The following is a 22,780-nucleotide window of genomic DNA, read 5'->3' on the forward strand; positions in this document are numbered from 1 at the left end:
CGCTGTTTTAATCCGAAGACGTGGATGGAAAATGGAATCTTCTCATGGAAAACCTTGTTGACTCGGAGGGAATCGACTCGATGCTTGACTTGAAAGCTTCCAGAGATTCGGTTTTGTTTTCTTATTTTGGAGTTCTGTACCATTGTGGAGTTATTTGGCAAGTGTCGCTGCCAATTCCTGATTCGAGTGGCCGCCTCGTCTTGAACGGAGCTACGGCGCACGTCAGCTCGGTCCACGCAGTCCATAGACCCAAACGATACGGAGAGGATACGTAGGTGTCACGTTGTATTGGCATTCGACGAATCCTTGCAAGGAAATGTCCAAGTGAAGAGAACGCGGTTTGGCACGTCTTCTGGCTTCTGGTTTTCTTCTCACTGGCATTGCAATCGACTGTGTGATGAGTGAATGTTGACTGAATTCCCCTCCCGAGGCAGCTCGATCCTCTGGCTGATTAATACGCGAGAGGAAATTTCACGCTGGCAAACAAGATTAGTCTAATGTTGTTCTCTCCTTCTGGAATACGTGGATTACTCTCGCGAGCATAATTACTTGATTGGCCTGTCCATAATTTTCACACAATCTCGGAATCGGTGGGAACTCACGGTCGAGCACGATGAAAGCAAGCGGGTGCTTATATGAGGGCTTGAAAAATTTTTGATCTGCTCTCAGTCAGTCTGTAGATGAAGGGACCATCGAATTGATTAAAATCCGATCCGATGCGAAGCCCCGTGATGAGGTTCTGGTATCCCCGAGCGAGAGAGCATCGCGCCCACATATACATACATTCAATCCAAATTATAGATCTTCGCCGGCTCCCGGGTGGCCGTCTGGGTCGCTTTGATTCGCTTCCATGAGCTCTCCGGAACTTAAGGTGGTCGCCATCGAAGACATCTGAAATTTTACGACTCCTTTCTGAAACTACATATATCGCGAGACGAGGACTATAAAGGACGGGCGAGTGGCCGTACACTATTCGTGCACCCACGCATGTAATCATATCGCTCGGAACAAAATCAGAGAGTCTTCAAAAATCGCCTTCCAGAGACGATGGAACCATCTTAGAATCAGATTCTATTGCATGGCGGGAGTCGCAGGAGCGTTCACCAGGGCCGTGAGGGAACGTGGACGTAATAATGAATATCTTCATAGCGCTCGGAAGGGTTAATTTTAGTGAGATGCTAATTCTTCTTAACGATCTCATAAGTTCCTCTAGGATCGCTCCGGAGAGACCCGGGTGCGAGTGGAACTTCGTGTTTCCGCTTCCCGCTCCGATCATGAGCGCTGAACCTCGATCGATTCCTCGGACGATGGTTCCTCGTCTGCGATCGATGTGAGCTGGGAATTCTCGGAATCCTTCCGATACGCGTTCCGAATGCGTGAAATGATTTCGTCGCTAGATATTTTTTTATCCAGTCGAGTGGAAGACGTATCTCATTTCGTGACATGACTTATGTCATCATTAAAATCGCGTCATTGATTTGGTCCATGGAAAATATTGTGCTCCATTAGTTATCAGGGCTTCGCAATCTTTCTCAGCACGCTTTGTGGCCAGTGTCGATCACTGTCTGACGCGGCGTCCGGCTCACACGCATGGCGTGCGGCGGGAGCTGCGAGTGAAGCATGAATGAGCAATTTACTGTCGACGTGATGTCTCTTTAAAAATCATAAGCGTCGACGGTTTTGGATTCCGTTGCCGTCATTCTCGGCAGCCACATACGTTGCGATGAAGTCTATTCTGTGCCGCTCACCAAGGCGACGTCGTTAGATCTTCCAGTTCGCAATCAATGTGTCAGAACTTGTGTCGTCTGTATGCGATACGGCTGACATGACGAGCAGGCGAGTTTCATTCGAAGGTCTATTCCTCTCATTCCCTGGGGAGATTAAGGAACGCCGCTCATAGGGTGCAGCAACAGCTGCGCTCATGTACTTTGGAATGCCGATCGCATTCAGCTTTCTTCGCGCTGTCTATTCTGTCAACGGTCTTCCGAGTGACATCCTCATGATTCTAGAGCAGACCGACAAGAAGCCAATCGATCCGGCGGCTGCTCGGCCAGCTTTCATTCAATAACCAAGCAAGAAACTGATTTTACGGCCGGGCCATGAGCTGGGATCGAGCTCAGCCACTGATTATCGTAGTTTGAGTGTTTGTGGCATACTGCCACGGTCGCTCGTTGATTGCTCGGCTGATTCTTGCTGCCACGTCGGTGGAAGAAGAATGAGACGAAGAAGAAAAGAGAATTTAACTTGGATTTCGCGGAAGTCACGTTCGACCACAGACCGTGGTTCTTGGCCCTAAGGACGTTCCGTATCGATACGACGCGAGGAAGAAGAAGAACAAGGAGAAGCAGACGAACAAGATAAAAGAGCCTTAGAAGAAGAAGCAGCAGCAGCTCATCGACAGCAATACTGCTTCTCGGACACTTAGATGGACGGTCGGACGGTGGAAACAGTCAGTGGATTAAGAAATGTTTGACGGCGGTGACGCGGCTCCAGAGAAGCTGCGGAGACACTGTCTCGGAGAGCATCTCGGGAAAGTCCCGTTGGGATCTGAGGAGTTCGTCCTCCTCCGATGATCTCGTCGATCGACGGACGCGGGGCAGAAGTCCGATGGAAGTTCGAGTAGCCATGATCATCATCCTGGGAACTATCGTCGGCTCATCCGTCAGTCAGTCAGTCAGGCAGTCGGACGGCCGAGCGTTCAGCTAACGCACTATCTATTCCCTGGTTTGGCGTAATTTATGTTCGGAGACCGATAGAAAATGTCACAGCGAGCGACACGATTGCTTTCTCCTGTTCTTCGTCTTCTTCCGAAGACGACACGTTGCTTCTCCGTACGTCGGGGACGACTTCGCTTGTCTTCGCGAAGTGGTTGCGGTCGCCGTCAATTTGAAGGCGGCCAACTCGTCCGTATGTGTGTCCATGTGTTTCACGACTTGCTTTATTTCCCCTGCTATGTGTGTATGTATGGCTCGACGATGAACGTCGAGCATTGCCGTGTGCGGGAGTCTTCGCTGCGGGAGTTTTTCTCGAGTCGTGGTTCCTTGTACTGCTCTGACCCGGAGTCATGAGCGTGAGACAGAACTTTGTCTCAACTTCTCCACCATTTCAATGAACTCGGAACTATTGCCTCCGTCGACTTCTTCGCTCACAGCGGCTCGCTGTGACTAACAATACAGAAAACATGTAGATGACCAGCGATCTCTTTCGCTTCGGGGTCTTAGGTCAAGGCTCGCATCCGCTACGCGTCCGAAGATCGTTGCCGAGAGGTTGAAAAATGAAAACCAGGGCTGTGTATGTTACATGATATCAGCCGGAGGGGATTCCTTTTATTGATCAACTCATGGAATTTTTAGCCGCGTGACGGACGGTCGGACCCACCGACCGACCAGCCGCCGCCGGATCAATAGAAGAAAAGAGGGGAGCTGATTCCTCTTGGGAAGAGGAAAAAGCGGGTTATATATGTCCTTTGACAGACACAGAAGGGAGGAGGAACAAGCATTATCTTATCGGACTCGCGCGCGGCTGTTCCGTGATTTGGGTCACAGTGGAAATTTTCACCGGGAACGCGGGCAAGACAAATGAAACAGCTGATCAGACAGAATATGGCCAGCTAGCTGCTGGATCTGAGAGGAAGCGATTTTCCGCGGGCGCGTTCCCGGCGAACATTGCAGTGAGCATCATTGAAGCCATCTCCTCCCTCTTGTTCGAAAGCGTCTTCAACTCGGATCGGGTTACGCTCTCGAAGGCTGATAGCGATAAATTCTACATATTTCCGACGTGAACGAATCGCAATCTGCGAATCGCACCGAGTAGAGAGCGCGACCGGCGCCACGTACTATCGAGATTCGGTGGTCGACATTTTCCTTTTCCTATCCGTCCTGAAAATTCCTCCGGGCTCCAGGTGAAGACCGCCGACTCTCGCTTGTCGGACTCTCGTCATAGATCAGTATGTATAATTGCGGGGAATAGGCCTCGCGAAGCTCCTCGACTCGCCTCTGAAAATTTCCGATTTCATTGCAGGGGGAAATTCGCAACCGTGCGACGCTGCCGTCACATGGAATCCGGGAGGGATTACGCAGCGAAATACCTACGGAAACGCCGGAGATCCGAGGATGTTCGACACGAGCTGATTCACGAAGCACTTGTGCTTGCCATCGCAGAGGATTGTGAGCGAATAGTCTCATTGAGGGAGGTTTTCGAAACGCCGAGCGAAGTTATCCTGGTCCTTGAAATGTGAGTGGAGTATTCGTTTTCTTTTGACATCCTCGCACGCGCTCCTTCCGAGGACTTTCTTACGCGTCAGCGGGTACTCTTCTATTCCCCGATGACGTCATCTGAGTTTTCAAAGGCATCATCCTTGTCGCGTGAGCTTATGTACTGAGCCAGCGAACTGGTTGACCGACTGACAAAGCCTCTCAGCAGCCGACGTGTTTACGAGCCGCTTTCAAACCGGGTAGGGCATTCGCTGGAATTCCGATAGATCTGTTTCCGTAACAGAGACATACTCCGTACTTCTCTCAGTTAGTCAGCCAGACAGCCAGCCGTTCAGACGGTAGGAATGCCGCGGCGAGAAAAAAAAACTGTTCGCTCGCTGACGATCTCTCCCGCTCGTGAAACGGCCCAAGCATCATGGAGCTGACGAATATCGTTCGCTCATCGTCGAGGCTCGGGATTTTGAATTGCTCGTGGTCGATCGTGCCACGTGCTCTAGGTCTCAGTCGGCAGCCAAGGATGATCTTCTTCTGGCGGGCATGCGCACTCTACCTGAGCAGAGAAAGGGGCGAAGCTATGTTTAGCCAGCTCGGAGAAACTGCTCTGACCGATCCCCTTGTGACGAGACTAGCGGTGCTCGCTAGCGAGCATCTCCTTTGCTAGGGGAGCTATCCAACAGCGGATCCTTCTCAGAACAAAGCGGATATCCTCCTCGTGAAGAAATCCCGTGTTCGAAACTCTCTCGTGATCTCACCCAGAATTTTCCTCACCGACAGGGCCAGCGGTGGTGAGCTTCAACACGTCCTCGACTCCGAGGATTGTCTTCCAGAAGCGTCTTGCCGCCAACTCCTTCTCCAGATTTGCCAAGGACTAGAGTTTCTACATAGAAATCACATCGCCCATCTGGACATCAAACCCGCAAACCTCTTGCTGACCAGCGCTTTCCCCCATGGCGAAGCGAAACTGTGTGATTTCGGTATATCGAGGCTCATCCTGCCAGGCGAAGTGATTCACGAAATAGCTGGAACCCCTGATTACATAGGTTCGTATGTAGTCTTCGCTGGATGGAGTTCTTAGGCGGAAAGCTCATTCCGGTATCGCGGCATGATTCGGAGTTTTACTCGAAGGGAATCGAGATGAGTCGGACTCGAGCCCCCTGCCTCTGCGAGAAAGCGTGACATTCCGTTGTACTGACCGTGGATTTTCCATTTTTTTTTTCAGCTCCTGAAGTTCTCCAATATGAACCGATTTCGCTCGCAACTGACATGTGGTGAGTTTCGGTAATTTTTATTTCCAAACAAGGGAGAGCGTACCATTCTACCGAAGAATTCTTTGTACTTGTTTTTTTTTTGCCTACAAATAATACTTGAGCCAAGGACGTGGGGCAAGAGCCGTACCGTAAATCACGTGTGTCGCCAGGTGGACCCACCCTTAGCTATATTTCAGCCCTGTCGAAGAGCAGGGAGTTCTTAGTGTTTTCTATATCTTGGACTCCTTCTTCGCATCGATATTTTAGCTCCCGTTCTCATTATTTCTGCTAATTCGTTATTGTCAGAGGCACCCACTCGGCGCAAGACTTGAATCGACCACGGTTGGGAGCGATCGCTCCGAGGCAAATGTTACTGCTTACCGAAGCCATGTCAAGTAATTCGATGATCGGACATTTCGTCTAGCACGATAGCCGCTACCGACAGTAGTCATGGTGGCGGTAGTTGTTCGTACTGTGGTTGTTATTAGAAGCGAGATGTCTTTCCGGTAATCATGTCAGATGCAGCGTTCATTCGATTAGCTCGCTCTGGATTTATCGTCAAGTCATGTATGAACGCGATCAAAGTTCGGTGGGGTGCACGGGCATTCTCGTGGTGCGGCTCAGCCTTCATTCGATGCGAGCCAAGAACTAGAAGGCGTTCGAGTTCGGAGGCTGTGCGCGCGATTATGTTGGACGAAACGATCTGCGGTGCCCTTCAATCGGATGTAAAGCCCACTGCTTGGCTCTTATCTCTCGATATCTCTAGGCTCTCCTGTATAAGGAGGTCAATAAATCAGACCGTGGTCCAAGTCCAGAGCCTGAAGTCGAGTCTCATGTTATGCGCTCAGAATTTTTTCTTCTTGTTGCAGGAGCGTCGGAATCCTCACCTACGTCCTTCTGACTGGTCACACACCTTTCGGAGGGGACACCAAACAAGATACATATTGTAATATAACTCTCGGAGAGCTGGACTTCCCTCAAGACCTCTTCGAAGACGTCAGTCCGGAAGCCATACATTTCATCACACAGCTAGTCGTCAAGGATCCAAAGTGAGTTCTCTGTTTTCAGTCAGTATCGCGCTCCCGATCGCTTCGATTTAATTGGTGAGAACTTACTGCCGCCGGTGCGATTCTATCTCGAATCTCTGACCGGGCTTCCCTGATCCCTTACAGAAAACGTTTGGGTGTCGGAGACGTCTTGCGTCACCCGTGGTTGAACTCATCATCGCATTCTCCGATGTCCATGTCTGTGACCTGTTTGTCGGAGGGCGACCATAACAATAACATCAAGAATATCGATAAAGACTGCGCCAGTCTGATCCAGTGTGAAACACCACCGACTTCCTCCATGGGGAGCTGTGAGAGTGACAACGAAATGGAAGAGATCAAATCAGCCGCTCCGGTAATCAAGAATGACGATCTGGAAACCGGCGAGTCGGTTGCAGCTCCGATAATTATTCCTCCAATCGTGCCAAATGACGCGGCCCCCCTGAGTCCCAGCAAAACCGCCGAGCAAGTCGTGGAAATCCAGGACAGCAGCGAAGAAGAAAGGTTGGTATCATCCGAGTTCTTCCCTCTTCAATTATTGCTATCATGCCCGACTTCCTTATTGTACAGAAATACATGATCGCGAGAGCTCGTTCAGGGCTTGATCGAGAATTCCGAAAAAGGGAATCGAATTCCTCGCAGTACGCTCAATTGCCGATTTATGAAATGGAGGACACCCGTCTCTCAAAAACCCTCGATATGAACAGCTTCTCCAACTTTCTCTTCTTCTTGTTCCCCGTTCCCAATCTCATTAACAATTGTCCGCTACCATTCCCCGAAACCGAATTCCCAAACTATGCCACTAGCGACTCGGATTCGTCTTCGGAGGACGAGCAGGTTCTCATCACTGACGTGACCGATGAGCCTGGGAGTCAAGTTGAAGCGGAGGAAAACTCGGCGACTCCGATCGTCACGGATTCGGAGGACGTTCTCAGTCCGAATACTTCCCACAGCAATATCCACATTCTACACAAGAACCAACGTATTCTGCTGAATAGACTAGCCGACAGAGAACTCCTCAAACCCTCGGGGTCTCAGAGCAGCACCACTTCGAAGAGTCTCTCAGCCTCAGATTTGAGGAAACCCGGTGCCCTCAAGCGTCGACCGAGCAAGAAAAAAGCGAAGAGCAAGAGTCAATCGAATTTCTGCGATTCGATCGAGCGCCGTAACACAGTGATTGAGCGTGTTGTCACTCCGCCGGGAGCCAGTGCATCGGGTCCGAGCGTCCGTCCTAAGACTGTACAGGGCGCCGAAACTCGGGAGAAGACCGGACCCTCGAGTTCGCGGAAAACGTTGAACGAGAACTATGCGAGGATCGAGGACGGAGAAGTTTCCGTGGAGAAAGTCGACGACCTACGAGAAGGCGGGGAGTCCGGCGATTCGAAAAAGAATTTCCGGAGAATCGAAGTCAATGTAGTGAGAGAAGGCGAGCCCGTGGTTGAAGAGCCGGCGAGCGACTCGAACGCCTCGAGCTACTCCTCGAAGACTCCGAAAGCCGGTGGTCAGCGGTTGTCGGAAGAAGATCGTTATGAAGTGGAGAGCGTTAGCTCCGAGGACGCTCGAAGAATCGAAACGAGAAGGATAGTCGACGAAGTCATGCGAGAAAACCGTCCGAAGAGTCCGGAGCTCTCGGTCTTCGATCGGATAAATCAACGAGCGGCCAAGTTCATGGATATTGGCTTACCTCTCGGAGGCTCCAGAAAGTTGAACCGAAGTCGTTTCCACATGACGGATTTCGCAAAAACGGAAGAGACTTCTGTATTCAGCAGATCAAATAATCTCTTCGAGGACTTCGAGCTAAAACACGGTGATCTCATGGGTCGTTTCATGATGGATTTCCCCTTCCGCAACCGGGACGAGCTCGGTCTGGGCAAAAGCGACTTGCGCAGAGTCCATCTCAGGGAGTACAACGCCCAGGCAAGGGACGACACGACTTGGCAGTACGCAAAGGAGAACTCGGTGCTCAAGGGTGATTTCAGGAACCGCTGTCCGTTCAGTGATCATCTCTCGCGGTTTGACGGCACCCCACAGTCGCCTCAAAAGGAGAATTCAACACCGAGAATTCGGTCGTCCGATAGTGAATCGACTACTACAGGGACTGAGGATTTTGATTCCGATGTCGCCTGGCAGTACCAAGAGAATATTTCGCTCCTGTCGAGTCGACAGCACGGTTCTCGGCCGGCAGCTGCGAGCAGAGCTCCGGATTTCAACGCCGAGGAGGATCTCAGCATCGATGCGCAGAACATGTGGCAGTACCAAGAGTCGATACCAATTTTGAATTCTCCCACCGAGCGCGTTCCGATCACAGAGAGGACCTTCGAAGAAAAAGTTCGGGAGCGTCGCAAGAATGCGCTTCAGAAGCTCAACCCTAGCCTCGACGGTGACGACCCGTACACGGACGAGGACAACGACCTGATAAATCAGATCATGGGCACCGACCTCGGGGACGGCTTGCCTGTTTACCATCGAGACCTGGGGATTCAATTGGTTCCGGAAGTTCAGCCCCAAAGAGCTCCACGAGGATACAAGCCTATCTCGATGGAAGATTGCTCGGACGATGAAGATGACTTCCAGTTCGAGCGGCCCAAGCCGAGAAATGTCATGGCCCCGGGACCTGTGAGTCCTCTCCAATCGCGGAAAACCGTCGAGGACCTCGACATGCAAGCAGAAGCTCCGAAAACTCTGAAACAAGAGACCTCGAAACCGACTCGAGGTAAGCTGAGTCGTCTCCTCAGCAAGCTGGACGAGTGGGAAGAGAAAATCAAAGGCGCCCGCAAGCGAGACGACATCGAAGATGAGCACGGCTTCCACATAAAAACTGTCGAGAGCGAAGGAGTCGTCAAGCGAGAGCTCTCACAGTCGAACGGGAACCAGGACCTCACGGAAGAAACTGCCAGCGCTTATTCCCGGCGTGAGGTTCTCAGCCATGCGGGAGCTCTCTTCGAGGAGGAAACAGACTCGTATTTCGGAACATTTTCATCGAGAAGCTTCAGCAGCCGATCGACGAAGAGCGCAATGTCCTTCGAGACATCCACGGTGGTCCCGAAAAAAGCTTGAGAACGAGCGCCTCCAAAGCAGAAATGCGTTTTTGTGAGTTGAAACGTGTGCTGTGGCTGGAAAAGTTTTGCGGTGTCCGTGAGCTTAATGAACACCCCAAGTCCCGCCTCATACTTTTCTCGTAATGTTCCCGGGCATGGATTACTATAGACTCTAGGTGGAATCATAGATTCAAGACTTTGGGTGGACGGGAGGAACGAGGGAAGAGACGCGGCCGTAGAGCCAAAAGGAAAAGAATGAGAGAGAATTATAAAAGAGGGCTTACTAAAGTGCAAACGAATCGATTGCAGGATCGCGGTACCCGAGAACGCGGAATCCCCGGCGCCAGAGGAGGAGCTCCCATCTCTTCAATCGTCTACGTCGTCCGATTCCCCCGTTCCCGCGAAGAAGGACAAGGAGTGTGAGCTCCGCGCATCTCAGCCAAAGAAGGTCAACTTCACACCGAAAGCCAACAAGTCGTCGCCAACTCCTCTTAGATCTTTCCAGCCCTCACCCGTAGATTATCCCACGTCCCTGTCCCCGCAAGTGTCCCCCTCACTGCGTCGCGGTTGTCACTCTCGATCAACGAACAAGGTTCCTCCGACGAGCACGTCAACCAACCGAAGCTGTTCAGTTAGTCCCGTCCGAGCGAGCGGCACCGTCGGGAAGCATCCGATGCTTAGCTCTAGCAAATCGCTTCCCAACGCCGCCATTCAGCCGTCCAAGAGCGTCAAAGTAACTCAGAGTGAAAATCGCCCGAATAAAAAACCCCCCAATCTTCCTACGAGTGCCCCAGTGAAGCGCGTTCCTTCCGCATCTTTGAAAAGACCCCAACCCTCACCCACACCAAAAAGCTCCAGATCGTCTAATCAGAATCTAACGAGTCCATTATCCGTCAAGACGCATCAGTCATCGCCTCGTCCGAGTCTGCTGTCTCCTACCGTTTCGAGTGCTCTCAAATCTTGTACTACCCCGTTGCGCCCGGTCAACTTGCCGCTAAGGAGCCCGGACTCCGAAGCGCTGAACAGCCACAGAAAATCGCTGATCATTTCTTCAAGATGTAAACAGCTCGGACTCCCGAACAGATCGAACCGAGTCAGCGGAGTTGGAGTCAACATCAAATGACACTGATGACCAAGACGCGTCGCACCGAAACAAACCTAGAATGAGTCCACATAGGCTCTCAAGTTCGGAATTACTTTTCTCCTGGGGCGAGAACTGGCATGCTTGAGCCGAAACTCCGTAGCTCGACGTTCCAACGAGAGCGGGCTGTCAGGGTGTGAAATTCACGACTGAGTTCCACTAATCGGTCGCCACTCTGTCCGTGCGTTCGCTTGAGCAACAGATCGAGAAAGTATCGCGATGATTGAAACAGAGCTTTATAATTAAATATATATGAATATATACCATAACTATCGTTAGAAGAAATGTGACGGGAACTGAGCCTCAATTCCATTGAGGTTGGAACTCCGATTGTGTTCTCCATCTAGTTTCTCATTGAAGTGTTCATCCCTTCGTCAGCGCGCGAGCAGAGCGAACAATTCAACTCGACTCGGGTCTCAGACATCGTGCGTCTTCATGTATAAAGTGTTCAATATAGGGGTTCCGAAGACTCGTCGGCAATGAACATGTGGGACAATAAACTGCTTATTTAAACTGGGACGTGATTGCCCATGGAAGGTCCTGAGCGAACCATCATGTATCCGAATGACTGACATTTCATATCTAAGGAAGATATTAATAAAATATAGAGGAATTTCCGATTTCTGGTTAATGAAGCTGTGCGTTGCTCTTCCCCAATGGCAGTTTGTCACTCGGAGCGTATTGAGATGGGATCCCACATTCAACCGTCCGGTGACAAGAGGAATAGATTGGCATCCGCTCTCAGAAGGGCATACTTTCACGATAGGGCAGGGTCGACGTGCTTGAAAAGCGTCTTCTAATCCAGTGCTATCATCGAACTCTACTTCACGCGATAGAGCACGAGTTCCGCTTGAGAAGCAGAAACGTGAGATATACTACCAAGTGAGAGAGCTGCGTCGGTTTTATAATCGAAACGATGAAAACAGAGTCTCGCAGTCCATTGAACAGTCTATATTTGATCGCGCGAGCAGAGCGAATTTATCATTAGCACACGGGTCTATGACAAAATGGACTTTTGTTCGTTCATATGTTTAGCATCGCCACGGCAACCCGCGTGCTCGGAGGGGCGTCCCCGTACTCCTAAAAACGGCTCCCTCAGGAATGTTCCACGCATTTGCGATGGAGTCCGCATTTCTGGCGATGAAGATTGAAAAGCTGCCGACTCATACTGAAGCACGATATCGGCTTCGAGAGTTCAGACGGAGGAACTCTAAAACGATCGGCGCGCGCTACACATCTGGGGAACCCTACACGATTCGGGGGGATTTCGACTGCTTGTGACTGAGCCCGCCTGTTTCTCTCAGTTGCAGCCCTTCTTTGCGGTTACGAAATGATGACTCGCCCCTCGAACGCGGCCCGGTATTAATGACCTCAGAGCTCTGAAGGACTCCGTAGAGACTCAGAGAGAAGGAAAAAATCCTCGTTCTCTCGCCCACATATCTTGGTGGGGCAGACGGTCAAAATCATTGGAGGAACGAATTTCTTATTGTTGACACGAGCGCTCACATGCGAGGAGACGATCTACAGTATCGCAATAAATTGATTTCCGAGCTTTCTCTTCTGATATAGTTCTTAAGCACACTATGTGGATCAGCCTGGAGTTGGAGGTCTGACCGGAAGATGAGAACGGCACAAATTGTCCGGGAATAAAACTTTTTATGGACAAGTTTACAGAACTGCATGACATTTCACTTCACATGGTCGGCCTCGATGGTGGGGAAACCAAAATCACGCCGTCTCCTCTGACGAAGAGCATTGGAATAGATCGCCTGGACGTTTTGTAAACCTCCTCGAACGTTTCTTCGTCGATCTCCACCGAAGTGACCGTCTCCTCGACCTGGGAAAACAGATGCAAAGAATTAGTGTAGTCATCAGAACTACCTCAGAACTGAGGAAACTCTCAGGATGTCTATGAGACATCCCATTACCGGCATACGTACATCCCCTAAGACCATGTTGAGATGCTGATCATAGGCGTGCAGACGTCCTCGCAGTTCACGTTCGTTCCTCATCTTCACGTAGATACGTTCGTCTAAGGAAAGTCTCACCATGTCGAGCGGCTCGTTCATGACGCATGGCGCTTCGAGTAAGGGCAGATAAGTGAGGTTGAGTTCATCATGAGATGGGAAATGTTCGTCGCTAGGAAAAAGGTACATCGATCCGCGGAACCGGTCAACTCACCACTTTGATTCTCGGCCTCTTCTGCCATCCTTCCCAGTCGCACAAATCGGGGAGTTCGTGAGTGGAAGAACGGGTTCTGCACCGATTCGAGTGTGCGAACCCTTCGTCTCGCGAAGACTCACCAGCTCGTAGGAACGTTTCTTGAGGCGGCTTCACCGATCGTTTCTCCAGGCTCGTATTTTGTTTTGGTCTGTCGAGTCCCGCGCCTGTGCGCTGATCTTCGTCTGCTATTCGGGGACTTCCCGTCCACGATTGAGCGGTGGCGGAGAAGCTGGGCCTGCTCACACCGCGCACCGACGCCGCTCCCGGAATGCAATGACTGATCGACGCTGCCCATCAAGACTTATCCTATGGCTCGGTCCGCGTACAATAGTCCGCCAGGGTAACTCTCGGTCCGTGTGGAGTCATCCTAGGTGATTCTGGGTCCGGAAATGCATCTAGTCGTCCCACGTTCTCGACGGGCTCATCCGGATCCCGTCGGCCGGCGGAGCGGGAAGCGGGCGGCAAATCCCTCTGGGGCTCCGCGAGAGTGACGCTCATACCGACGGGATGAATAATGAGACAGCCCCGGGAGCTGGCGGCGTGAAGGCGACGACAAGGCTTCTGGAGCTGGGTTTCGCCCTGCGGAGTATCATTGCGATTCCCGATTCCGTGAGCTTCACCTGGAGCGATTCTCGTCCGCAATCTTACGATTAGCGGTCTAACAGCTGACTCGATTGCGCCCCAATCGCCTTCCGTTCGCATCACTGAACCGGATTTCTTCGGATCGTAGGCCGGGATGTGCATAACCGATGGCCTTCCTGGCACGATAATCTTCCCGCGTTCTTGACGGATAGGAGAGAAAATTCCGTGTCCTGGGTTATAATCCCATACCTCCTGAATGATCAATAGATCTCTCACATCGCACCGTTTCATTGCAACTTCCTCGGCGCAGCCCGCCATAACCATGGTGGTTATGAAGGTGATAGCTGATTATAGCGTGATTCTACATATTATCGCGACCCACGCACACGAGAGTATCCGTCCTCGTATCGTTTGAGAGCCTCGCGTGTTTCACTTGTACGTTGTACGGATTCATGTCAACCCACGGCCCGCTATTCGCTCCTAAATAGCAGCTCCCGAAAAGGTTTCCTCGGTTCCCTAGGAATCATTGTCATCAGCGTGAACCCAACATTGAATTTGGAAAGAATCTCCTTGTTCCCCGGGCTCGTTTTCCCTGGACAGCTTCAACCATTCCGGAGCAGAAACTACAACTTCCGGACAAAGTTCAGCATGGGTCGGATGAACGATTCGTTGAATTCGCTAAAAAACGATTCCTTGAAAATCGATAATAGTAATCTATTGATACAAGTTACACATCAATTCCCTAAAAATTATAAGTAGAGGCGGATTCCGGAGATGGAAAACAACAGATTGAGCTCCGCCGCTGCCGCGCTTCCGGCTGCTGATGCTGATTGCGAGAGGAGCGCGGAGAGAATGCTCGAACCACATACATGTGCATACTGAGATCCTACTCCAACTTGACCTGGTGACCATTACCAATTTTTGTTCGCCCCAAATCATGGCCGGCGAGGATGGAGTAGCCCTTGATTCTGTGGAGAGGGAATCGACAATACATGCAGCACATCTACTTAAACATATGTACATTGGGGAGGAGTCATCCGGTATCGACTTGAAAGACTTCGATCAATGTCTCACTTCTCTCCGAAGACTTCGATTGAAGGGTAGCGATGAATTAGATAATCGTGCTTGGTCATAGGCCATAAGTAAGTTCATTGGCGCCGACAGTATTGCTCGCGGGTGCATTCAGGACTTTCATGCGTTCATTGTCTTCGTTGGACTAGAATTCAAGGTTTCAGAATTCAGGGTTAGAATGCCGGAGTGCATCCCTCCATCCTTGGTAGATCGATCGTTGATGTTTTCATCCCCGCGACCGGCCCCTGCAGGATCCGGAAGATCGGCAGCAGGGAGGGGCAACATCTTCCTATGCCTCCGAAGACCGCGATAGAGTTGAACTTCGCGGGCATGGGTGATTATGATTACAGACGTTCGACGAAGCCTAGTACCGTTCGGGCAGCGAACTCGACGCATGAGGGTGCGGGATCGGGAGATATGCGAGTTCTACATATCCGGAAAATTCCGGATTGCGAGTCGCGGGCTTTCGCTTCTGAGTGTCGGGCGCGCCGTTGCCCTTGCTCATGGCTCCGCTGATACGGCGGATCGGGGACCATCCGCCATCTTTTCTGCGGCCAAATGATGCAGACTGCTGCTTGTTTAGGTGAAGTCATTTGTCGTCTGCTCCGGCTGTCTGTGTGTTGCTTAGTTGATTCTTCCCAATTGCAAGAGCTGTGTGTGGTGATGGTGTCATGGCTGACTTGAAGAAGGATAAATCTTCACCGACCCATCGTTAGTGAACGCTAGTTTTCAACCTAATCCGACCACTAGTGTTTGTCCCCCATAGGTGAGTTGTTAGCCTGAACTTTCGCCATCAAATCGCGTCGCTCGCTCGTCGAGTACGCGTATTGGAGAATGTGATAGGCAGTGAAACTTGCTCGGCGCCTCGTCGGATTCCAGGCCATCGAGCACCAAGTTGCGTTGTGAAACTCGCTTCCTCTCGAAATCGCCGTGGTCCCCTCGACTCGAGGCTTCGCGAGCCGAGGCGGCTCGTTCCACGGTCGGCTACGGGAAAACTCGCTAGCGCTTCCGAGCTGTGGGAATTACGCTACGTTGCAAAATTCCTCACTGTTGTTTCGAATGTCATCCGTTCGTTGTGCGATTCGTATCCAGGGACATCCACACACCGTCATCTTGCGACGGCTGGCTCAAAATCCGCGGTTGGGAATCGGTTGGTGGAATATCTGAGACGTGCGATAGAATTTCGAGAGCTGGAGGACAGAATGAGCGAGAACGAGCTCCATCGATCCCCTCCCGGCAGACGGTCGAGACCTCCGGGTCCTCGGAGAGCATGGGCTCGTTGGTGACATGGTCTCGCGGGGCGCGGGAATAATCATTGAGCCCACAGAGAGGCTGCTTCGAGTCGATTCTTCCTTTCTCTGTGGTGTAGTTTCGACAAGAGTTTAGCTCCTGGTGTCAGTTCAATTCTTCTAAGGTCAGAAGTTGTCAGAGCAGCCGAGCGAATGAAACCGAAACTGCTTCCCCTCGATACACCCGAAAGCTCTGTCTGCTCGTCTTCATGTCCACTGGATGCGTGTTATGGAGCGTCGAGGCAAATCAGCAGATGGGGCATGCTCTCATTCAACTCGATGGAGCTTACTGCGGGGTCCGTGAACTGTGGCGGTGCACCTGCGGACTACAAGACATATTTCGATCGGTGACAAGCTGTGCGGCTCGATAGTTCCCCGCCTTGAAAACTTCGTCTGTTCCGTGATTCAGTTCCGATCCATACTTTGACGTACACACATGCCGCTATGCCAGCTCTGGAGAATTCCAGCTTCCCCGTAATCCAGCTTCTGGTCAGTCAGTAGCTCCTCGGTCCGACCTTCAGCGCTGTTATGCGTAATTAGCGTAGCTACACGTGAGCTCACCGAAGCAAGGGTTGGGAGAAAATAGAGTGTCAAATCATCTGGCAAGCCAAAGTCTCTTCCATTTCGATTCAGTTTGTTGGAAAAGACATCGGTCCTACAGAAGATGTGCGGCGTTGACTCGTTTCCGTGAAGCATCATGACTGATGGAACAATCGAAAGCCATCAAGAATCAATTCGGGTACTATTCCGGCGTGTATCGGCAGAATATGGACAAAGGGACGCCGTCGATTCCTCATGTCAATTGCAGACTCCTCTGCTAGAATGACTGAAGGATCGAACTTAGAAGTTGTGAACGCGATGCAACGTGGTATCGGCGCGGAAGAGCGTTTCAGAATCGGTCTCGTCGTTCCTCTCGAGAAATCGGAAAATGACAAGAGGGGAATCTCGCTCGCTCCAATCCGACCTCGGCATGCGGATTCCGCTTGCGTACGAAGTTGAGCGCGAGACTTTAGGCCTGACCGCAGCACATCAGGCTCTCCATCTGAAGATACTGGAGATTTCGGAACAGTCGTGAGGACTCGGTGCGGAGAATGCCGTGAATTGCGCGCCGTGGACTTCCTTGCGCTGTGGAGGAGAGGAAAACTGTGCAGCGCACGGGTTCAGACCCTCGATGCCTGCCTGACAGCGAAGTCGTCTATAGATCGGAGTAGTTTTCTTCCTGCATGACTGGCTTCGATGGCATGTGTGACATTACATACTGAGGAGACCTTGGTCGTCCGCTGAGCCGTCGAGCACCGTCGGCTGGTGTTCGATACTGGTTCCGAAGACGGAGGCGGAAAAACGCGATGTCAGTAGCCTTCCTTGTCTGTTTTCCCCGACAACAAAAAAGAGCGACCGCATTGCTTGAAGTTACTTCTGTTGAGCCAGCATTCTACTTTGCCGCTTTCGATTTCCGTTTCGATGCAGCTGGTCTAGAACCTGAGAGAATATTTGTAGATCACAGATATGGGATTTCAATAATTCGCTCTCGTTTCCAGGGCTTTGCCTTCGGGCGCGCGGTTTCCTGTAATCTGGTCGTGAAGCGCCGCGGCGCGATTGTACGTCAGCAAAATGACGAAGTCGTCGTGCCCCCACGTCATAACTATGGGCGATTGGTCTCACGAAGAGATTTGCAATCGGAGCATAGCCTACAGTTGTGAAGCGTGTGGGGAGAGAGAGGCCGGGCTCTGGTGTTGCCTCTACAGAGAATGTGGATACGTCGGTTGCGGTAGAAAGAAGGCCGATCCATTCCGACAAAACACTTACACCAAAATCAGAGCATTCGCTTATGATCAACTTGAAAACATTCAGAACCTGGTAAACAAAAAAACCTAAATACGAGCCAAGAACGGAGAATCACATTATCATACGGGCTCCCAAATTTTCATACCCTCACGACAAACAGGACGATGGTCTTATCTAATCGCCGCTTCCCCCAATCCCTATCCAAGGTGTCATACGTGCGAATGCGAAGTGTTTCCGGAGAACAACGTGCCGCCCCTCAGAAGAGCCCCTCCGAACGTCGCTCACAGCGCGGGTGTTGCAGACGAACGACCCCTCGGGCTTGCAGGTCTTCAAAATCTAGGGAACACGTGCTACATGAACGCGGCGCTACAAGCTCTCTCCAATTGCACTCAGTTGACTGAGTACTTCTTAAATACACCAAATCTCCCTTTGAGAAATAATGGACGGGGAGCCAATCTGGCCATGAGTTACAGTAAAATGATCCTCCAGATGTGGCACGAAAAGCGGCCTCCCTATGTCGTACCCTCGGGAGTCGCGTACGGGATCAAATCCGTGTGTCCGGTGTTCCGCGGCGCGACTCAGCAAGACGCACAAGAGTTCCTTCGGTGTTTCCTTGATCAGCTCCATGACGAGCTCAAAAAAGAGTTTTTCCCGAAAAAAGAGCAGGACGAAGACGAGGAAGGCGCGGAGGAACATCATCGAGCCAATGAAGAGGAAGAAGACGAAGACATGGCCTCATATGATGCTGAAGTCGCCGCTAATTCGAATAATCCCGACAATAATGAAGATCTTTACGAGACGTGTGATTCCGGATTGAGCTCTGAGAAGAGCGAAGCCTCTGAGAAGACCGCCGATAACCATCGGTCGCTCGAAACATCCCTCGGGAGCTTGCTCATCGGAGGTAAGCTTTGGAGCCAACATCGATCTAGGGAAGGAATTGATCGATTCTCATTTTTCGCTCTCAATGATCGACCTCCAACCAACGATTCAAACCCCCTTCCAGAACTACAAAAAGTCATCTCGAGCACGGTACCCGGAGGAGATCTAAAGCGACCGACTCCATCATACCGTTCAATAATTTCCGATGTGTTCGACGGCCGGATACTATCATCTGTGCAATGTTTCACGTGCGAGACTGTCTCTTCGACGAAAGAAGTTTTCCAAGATCTTTCGTTACCCATCCCGTCGAGATACCACCTGAACCGTCTACATCACGGTCCGTCCTACGCCGATCTCACTGCGAGTTCAACGAGTCTAAATTCGTTGGCGAGTTCCCAAGGTCAGCAGGGCTGGATGGATTGGCTTTTGGGATGGGTGAGTACAGAATCTTTCAGAACCATGTTCGACGACATTCTCTCCATACGCATTCGAGTCTGGGGTCGATGTTGATTTTGCATATGATGTTGATGATGGTTTCGTTTTCAGCTTTACTCTTGGGTGTGGGGTCCGTCGGTCTCGCTGACAGATTGTCTTGCCGCCTTCTTCTCGGCCGATGAGCTCAAAGGAGACAATATGTACTCTTGTGGAAAATGCAATAAGCTACGGAATGGAGTCAAATACTCGAAGGTTTGTTCGTCTTTCTTGGTATTTCCAGCTGCTCTCCCTCGTGGCTTTGTCACTGCTCCGTAATCGCATAGGAGGGGTGAGGAGGCAATCGGAGAAATGACCTTGATTGAATATTCTCAGCTGATGGAACTGCCCGAAGTGCTGTGTATTCATCTCAAACGTTTCCGGCACGAGCTGATGTTTTCGACCAAAATTTCGAATTATGTCCAGTTTCCGCTCGAAGGATTAGACATGACACCTTTTACCCATCCTCATGCGAGAGACAAAGTCACCACTTACGAGCTAACTGCCGTCATTTGCCACCACGGTGAGTGCATCCTAGGGAGCAATCCCTCGGAGCCCCGTCTGAAAAATCGTGGGATATTCCGCGATGTCCGCTCCATGTATGGAAACTCACAAGCTGAAACAGATAGCCTAATTCAATGTCTGACCTCGAAAATGCTCTCAAGGTACTGCTGGCATGGGGCACTATATCTGTTACGCCATGAATGACTGTGATGGTCAATGGTACGAGTACGATGACGTTTACGTGACGCAGGTCGATGCGTCCACGGTGGCTAACTGTGAAGCCTATGTTCTCTTCTACCGGTTAGTCATACATTGGGAAGTCAATTGCATCGTCGCATGTTCGTGAGCTATTGCGAAAATCGAATCCTTCAATCCAACAGTGTCTCTTAACCCACAGAAAATATTCCGAGGAGATGCTGAAGCGAAGATTGCATACAGCAGATCTAGTCGATCGCAGTCAATGTGAACATGGAGGCGGTCCCTCATTTTACATTTCTCGACGATGGGTCAATCGCTTCAATACGTTTGCCGAACCCGGTCCGATCGACAACGAAGACTTCGTTTGTTGTCACGGCAAATTGGATCCGTTGATGGCGAATCGCGTCACTCAAGACGATTTCGTACTATTCAGTCAGTCGGTCTGGGAGTATCTTCGTGAGACCTTCAGAGGCGGCCCCGCGTTGACAAGCATCGAACCGTGTTCAGCTTGCCTGGAAAAACGTCGCGCGTTCATCGGTAAAAAACTCGCCGAAATCGCGGCAGGGGACGTTCCGTTGATATCGGGTGGATTCGCACCTCCCGAGATGCGATTCGAGCAGCAGCAATTCCTGCAGAATCCTGTTCATCAGCAGCCGCCAACGCAACAAGCGCGGCAACAGGATCAAGAGCAAAAAAATCAAGAGTCTCAGTCGGCAAATCATCGACCGGCCGATCATCAAGATGAGAAGACTAATTGTTCACAAGAACCGCGAATCAAACCTCGGGCCGAAGAAGAGAATGAAGAAGAGGAAACCATGAAGGATGACGATGAGGTTCTCACCATCGAGAGTCCAGCCATTCAAACCGATGACGATATTTTTGATAAAGTGAGTTTATATCCGTTGTGCCGTTTTTTCAGAAAAATCTACACACGTACAAGGCTCGGGTCGATGCAAGCGAAATTCACCATGACCACTATTTTTTTGAGTATCGTCGATATCGCTCATGGTCGATTTGGAGTTTTCGACGCATACTAATCCGTGATTTTTTCTGCGCTGGTGATGATCAAGATGGCGTCTGATCGAGTTGCCAAACTGACGATGACCGTCATCGATGAGAACAATGATATCGACACGGAGACCGATTCAGCATTCTGCAGTCCACTCGATAGTGTGACCAGTCAAGGTATAGAAAAGGAGATTATTTCCGGAGTGAAATAAACAATTCATGCTTGCGATCCAATCCGTTGCCTGCCTGCACCCGTCCGCTCCTGCTACTTTCTTCAATTCGCCTGGAGCATTTGACTATCATCGATTGATTCCGGGCGATGTGGAACCGGCTCCGGCGTGTGAAACCGTGACTTTTTTTCTCCCGACCTACCGAAGGGAAAACTACGCTCCGGCCGGAATCGACATCACGATACACGATACCATGATTATAACGTGGGAATATCCATCCTTATTGACACCGGCACCACGGACTTTTCACGCACGGGGTACACGTGGACAAGAGAAACTCCTGGGCCATTTTAGATCCGTCATCCGAGCGAAGTCTATCCCAGGCGTCCCCCACCGTCTGGGCAGAGATCCCGAGCGCTCGATTCTGTAACAGTAACTGAATCAATTTACAGATTACGTGCCGATCGGACCCACGAATCAAAAACAAGCTCCCGCAGAACGGAAGCGCGCTTCGAAGGAGAGTCGCAGTCAAAAATCGCGGCGCAACAGGCGAGAAAAAAACTCCTACTAATGGTGGACGTCGATTGTGCCCTCTTTGTTCTCCTTCGACGGTCCGAGGCCGGGACACACGCGTCATCGATGCCCTGTAAACCGTCGCGGGTCGCACATGTACAGATAATGAGTTCGGTCGCCTGGCTATTCGGTGAGCGAGCCGACGGAAATGAGAGCGGTCGGTCGAGCGATGGATTCAGAGGCCATAGGGTCGCGAGGAGAATCTAGGGACGAGCGCTAGGGAAAAATACCATGAGTTCGCATCGGACAGCAACATATAAATACACATATACATAATTTCAATGATGACTCCGAACTCGGAGCGAAACCACAGTGTAGGCACCCAGCGTGCTAGTGATCGAGGTCGTGAGGAGGGCGTGGAATCAAGACGTAAGACATTATGCAATCGTCCGAGTTCGCCAAACCTCAAGCTCGTCTGGAGCAGGTGCAGAGGGAAAGGACGAAAGGATAGAGAGTCAGTGGAAGTGGGGACGCAAGCAAAAACAGGAGGCTCTAGTCATGCCCGTCGGACGCGGATCTTTGCACATTATCTTTGGTGCATAAGCAAGTTCTAAAGTATTAAAACTTCGACAACACGAGATGCTCGCTTCGAGCGATCGAGTGGATTTATTTCTATTAGACAAATAGCACACTTCTCCACCCATTCTGGAACGCCTCCGCAAAGTCAACGTTTTGGTTTAGAGCTGACGCCTCAGAATAGCGCCGCTGTCTCTGAGTTTTTTATCGAGTGTGGTAGAGTTTGATTCGTCAACGTTCAGCGACTGACTTCCGGTACGGACTTCGTCTTGTGAGGCTGTCAAGGAATATTCATTCACTGTTTTACGCTGTTTCGGGAGAAGAGAATCAGTAAGCTTCCCAGTCCCACCGGAGTCTACAATAATTTTAGAGGAAGAATATGTTGCTCAAGCGTTCCAAGGATCCTCTAGAAGACTTTCGTGAACGCGGGGAATCAGCTGTTGTGTCACCGTGGCGTTCGCCCTAGTCTTTGTTGTAATAATAAAACTTATTTATCAGAGCCGGCTCCTCGGAAACTTGAGAATATTCCAAGACTCGGCGGATAGCGGAGAGAGCAGCGATGAGCGGAGGCAGGAGAGCCAATTTTTTTCTTTCAAGCCTGGCACGGAATCGCAGTTCAATTCAGGATCTTCACTGAGATTAAGGCCATTCAAAGTTCCTTCCGCGTTCGGTCCTGGAGGATAGCCCCCGATAAATTCGCGACTGACCGGGGCTCGAACTGTTCGATCCAATCAAAAAAGATCAGCTTTAAGCGAAACGGATTTCTTCTCCTAAGAAGTAGGTGACACTAGGGAACATCCCGCTCGGAGTCATTCCAAGTCATGC

At 50.9% G+C, this 22,780-nt stretch overlaps 3 protein-coding genes across 3 annotated transcripts in view; 2 read left to right on the forward strand and 1 right to left on the reverse strand.

Moving 5' to 3' along the window:
* Nucleotides 1–9,564, forward strand: part of LOC100899131 (serine/threonine-protein kinase fray2) — a 33,285-nt gene extending 23,721 nt beyond the window's left edge. The window contains exons 2-7 of the mRNA XM_003743341.2: nt 4,021–4,233; nt 4,989–5,254; nt 5,434–5,482; nt 6,331–6,510; nt 6,634–7,028; nt 7,307–9,564. Of these exons, the coding sequence (XP_003743389.2) occupies nt 4,021–4,233; nt 4,989–5,254; nt 5,434–5,482; nt 6,331–6,510; nt 6,634–7,028; nt 7,307–9,564 (3,361 nt within the window). The remainder of the gene's footprint in view (nt 1–4,020; nt 4,234–4,988; nt 5,255–5,433; nt 5,483–6,330; nt 6,511–6,633; nt 7,029–7,306) is intronic.
* A 2,758-nt stretch (nt 9,565–12,322) lies between these two features.
* LSm3 (U6 snRNA-associated Sm-like protein LSm3) lies at nt 12,323–13,085 on the reverse strand. Its single transcript, XM_003743277.1, has 3 exons — nt 12,868–13,085; nt 12,627–12,766; nt 12,323–12,523 (listed from the first exon to the last, which is right to left on the reverse strand). Exons 1-3 carry the CDS (start codon nt 12,893–12,895, stop codon nt 12,380–12,382), a joined length of 312 nt encoding a protein of 103 aa, XP_003743325.1. The 5' UTR covers nt 12,896–13,085; the 3' UTR covers nt 12,323–12,379.
* A 4,377-nt stretch (nt 13,086–17,462) lies between these two features.
* LOC100899416 (ubiquitin carboxyl-terminal hydrolase 20) lies at nt 17,463–21,756 on the forward strand. The gene is given in 10 exon segments (XM_029111459.1): nt 17,463–17,636; nt 17,638–17,708; nt 17,843–18,537; nt 18,640–18,950; nt 19,062–19,202; nt 19,323–19,509; nt 19,652–19,790; nt 19,888–20,575; nt 20,759–20,873; nt 21,319–21,756. Coding segments are annotated over 10 exon segments (2,640 nt in total). The 3' UTR covers nt 21,438–21,756.
* The last annotated feature ends 1,024 nt before the right edge of the window (nt 21,757–22,780 follow it).

This window comes from Galendromus occidentalis, unplaced genomic scaffold (assembly GCF_000255335.2).
Source record: "Galendromus occidentalis unplaced genomic scaffold, Mocc_1.1 scf7180000077442, whole genome shotgun sequence".
NCBI classification, from domain to species: Eukaryota; Metazoa; Arthropoda; class Arachnida; order Mesostigmata; family Phytoseiidae; genus Galendromus; species Galendromus occidentalis.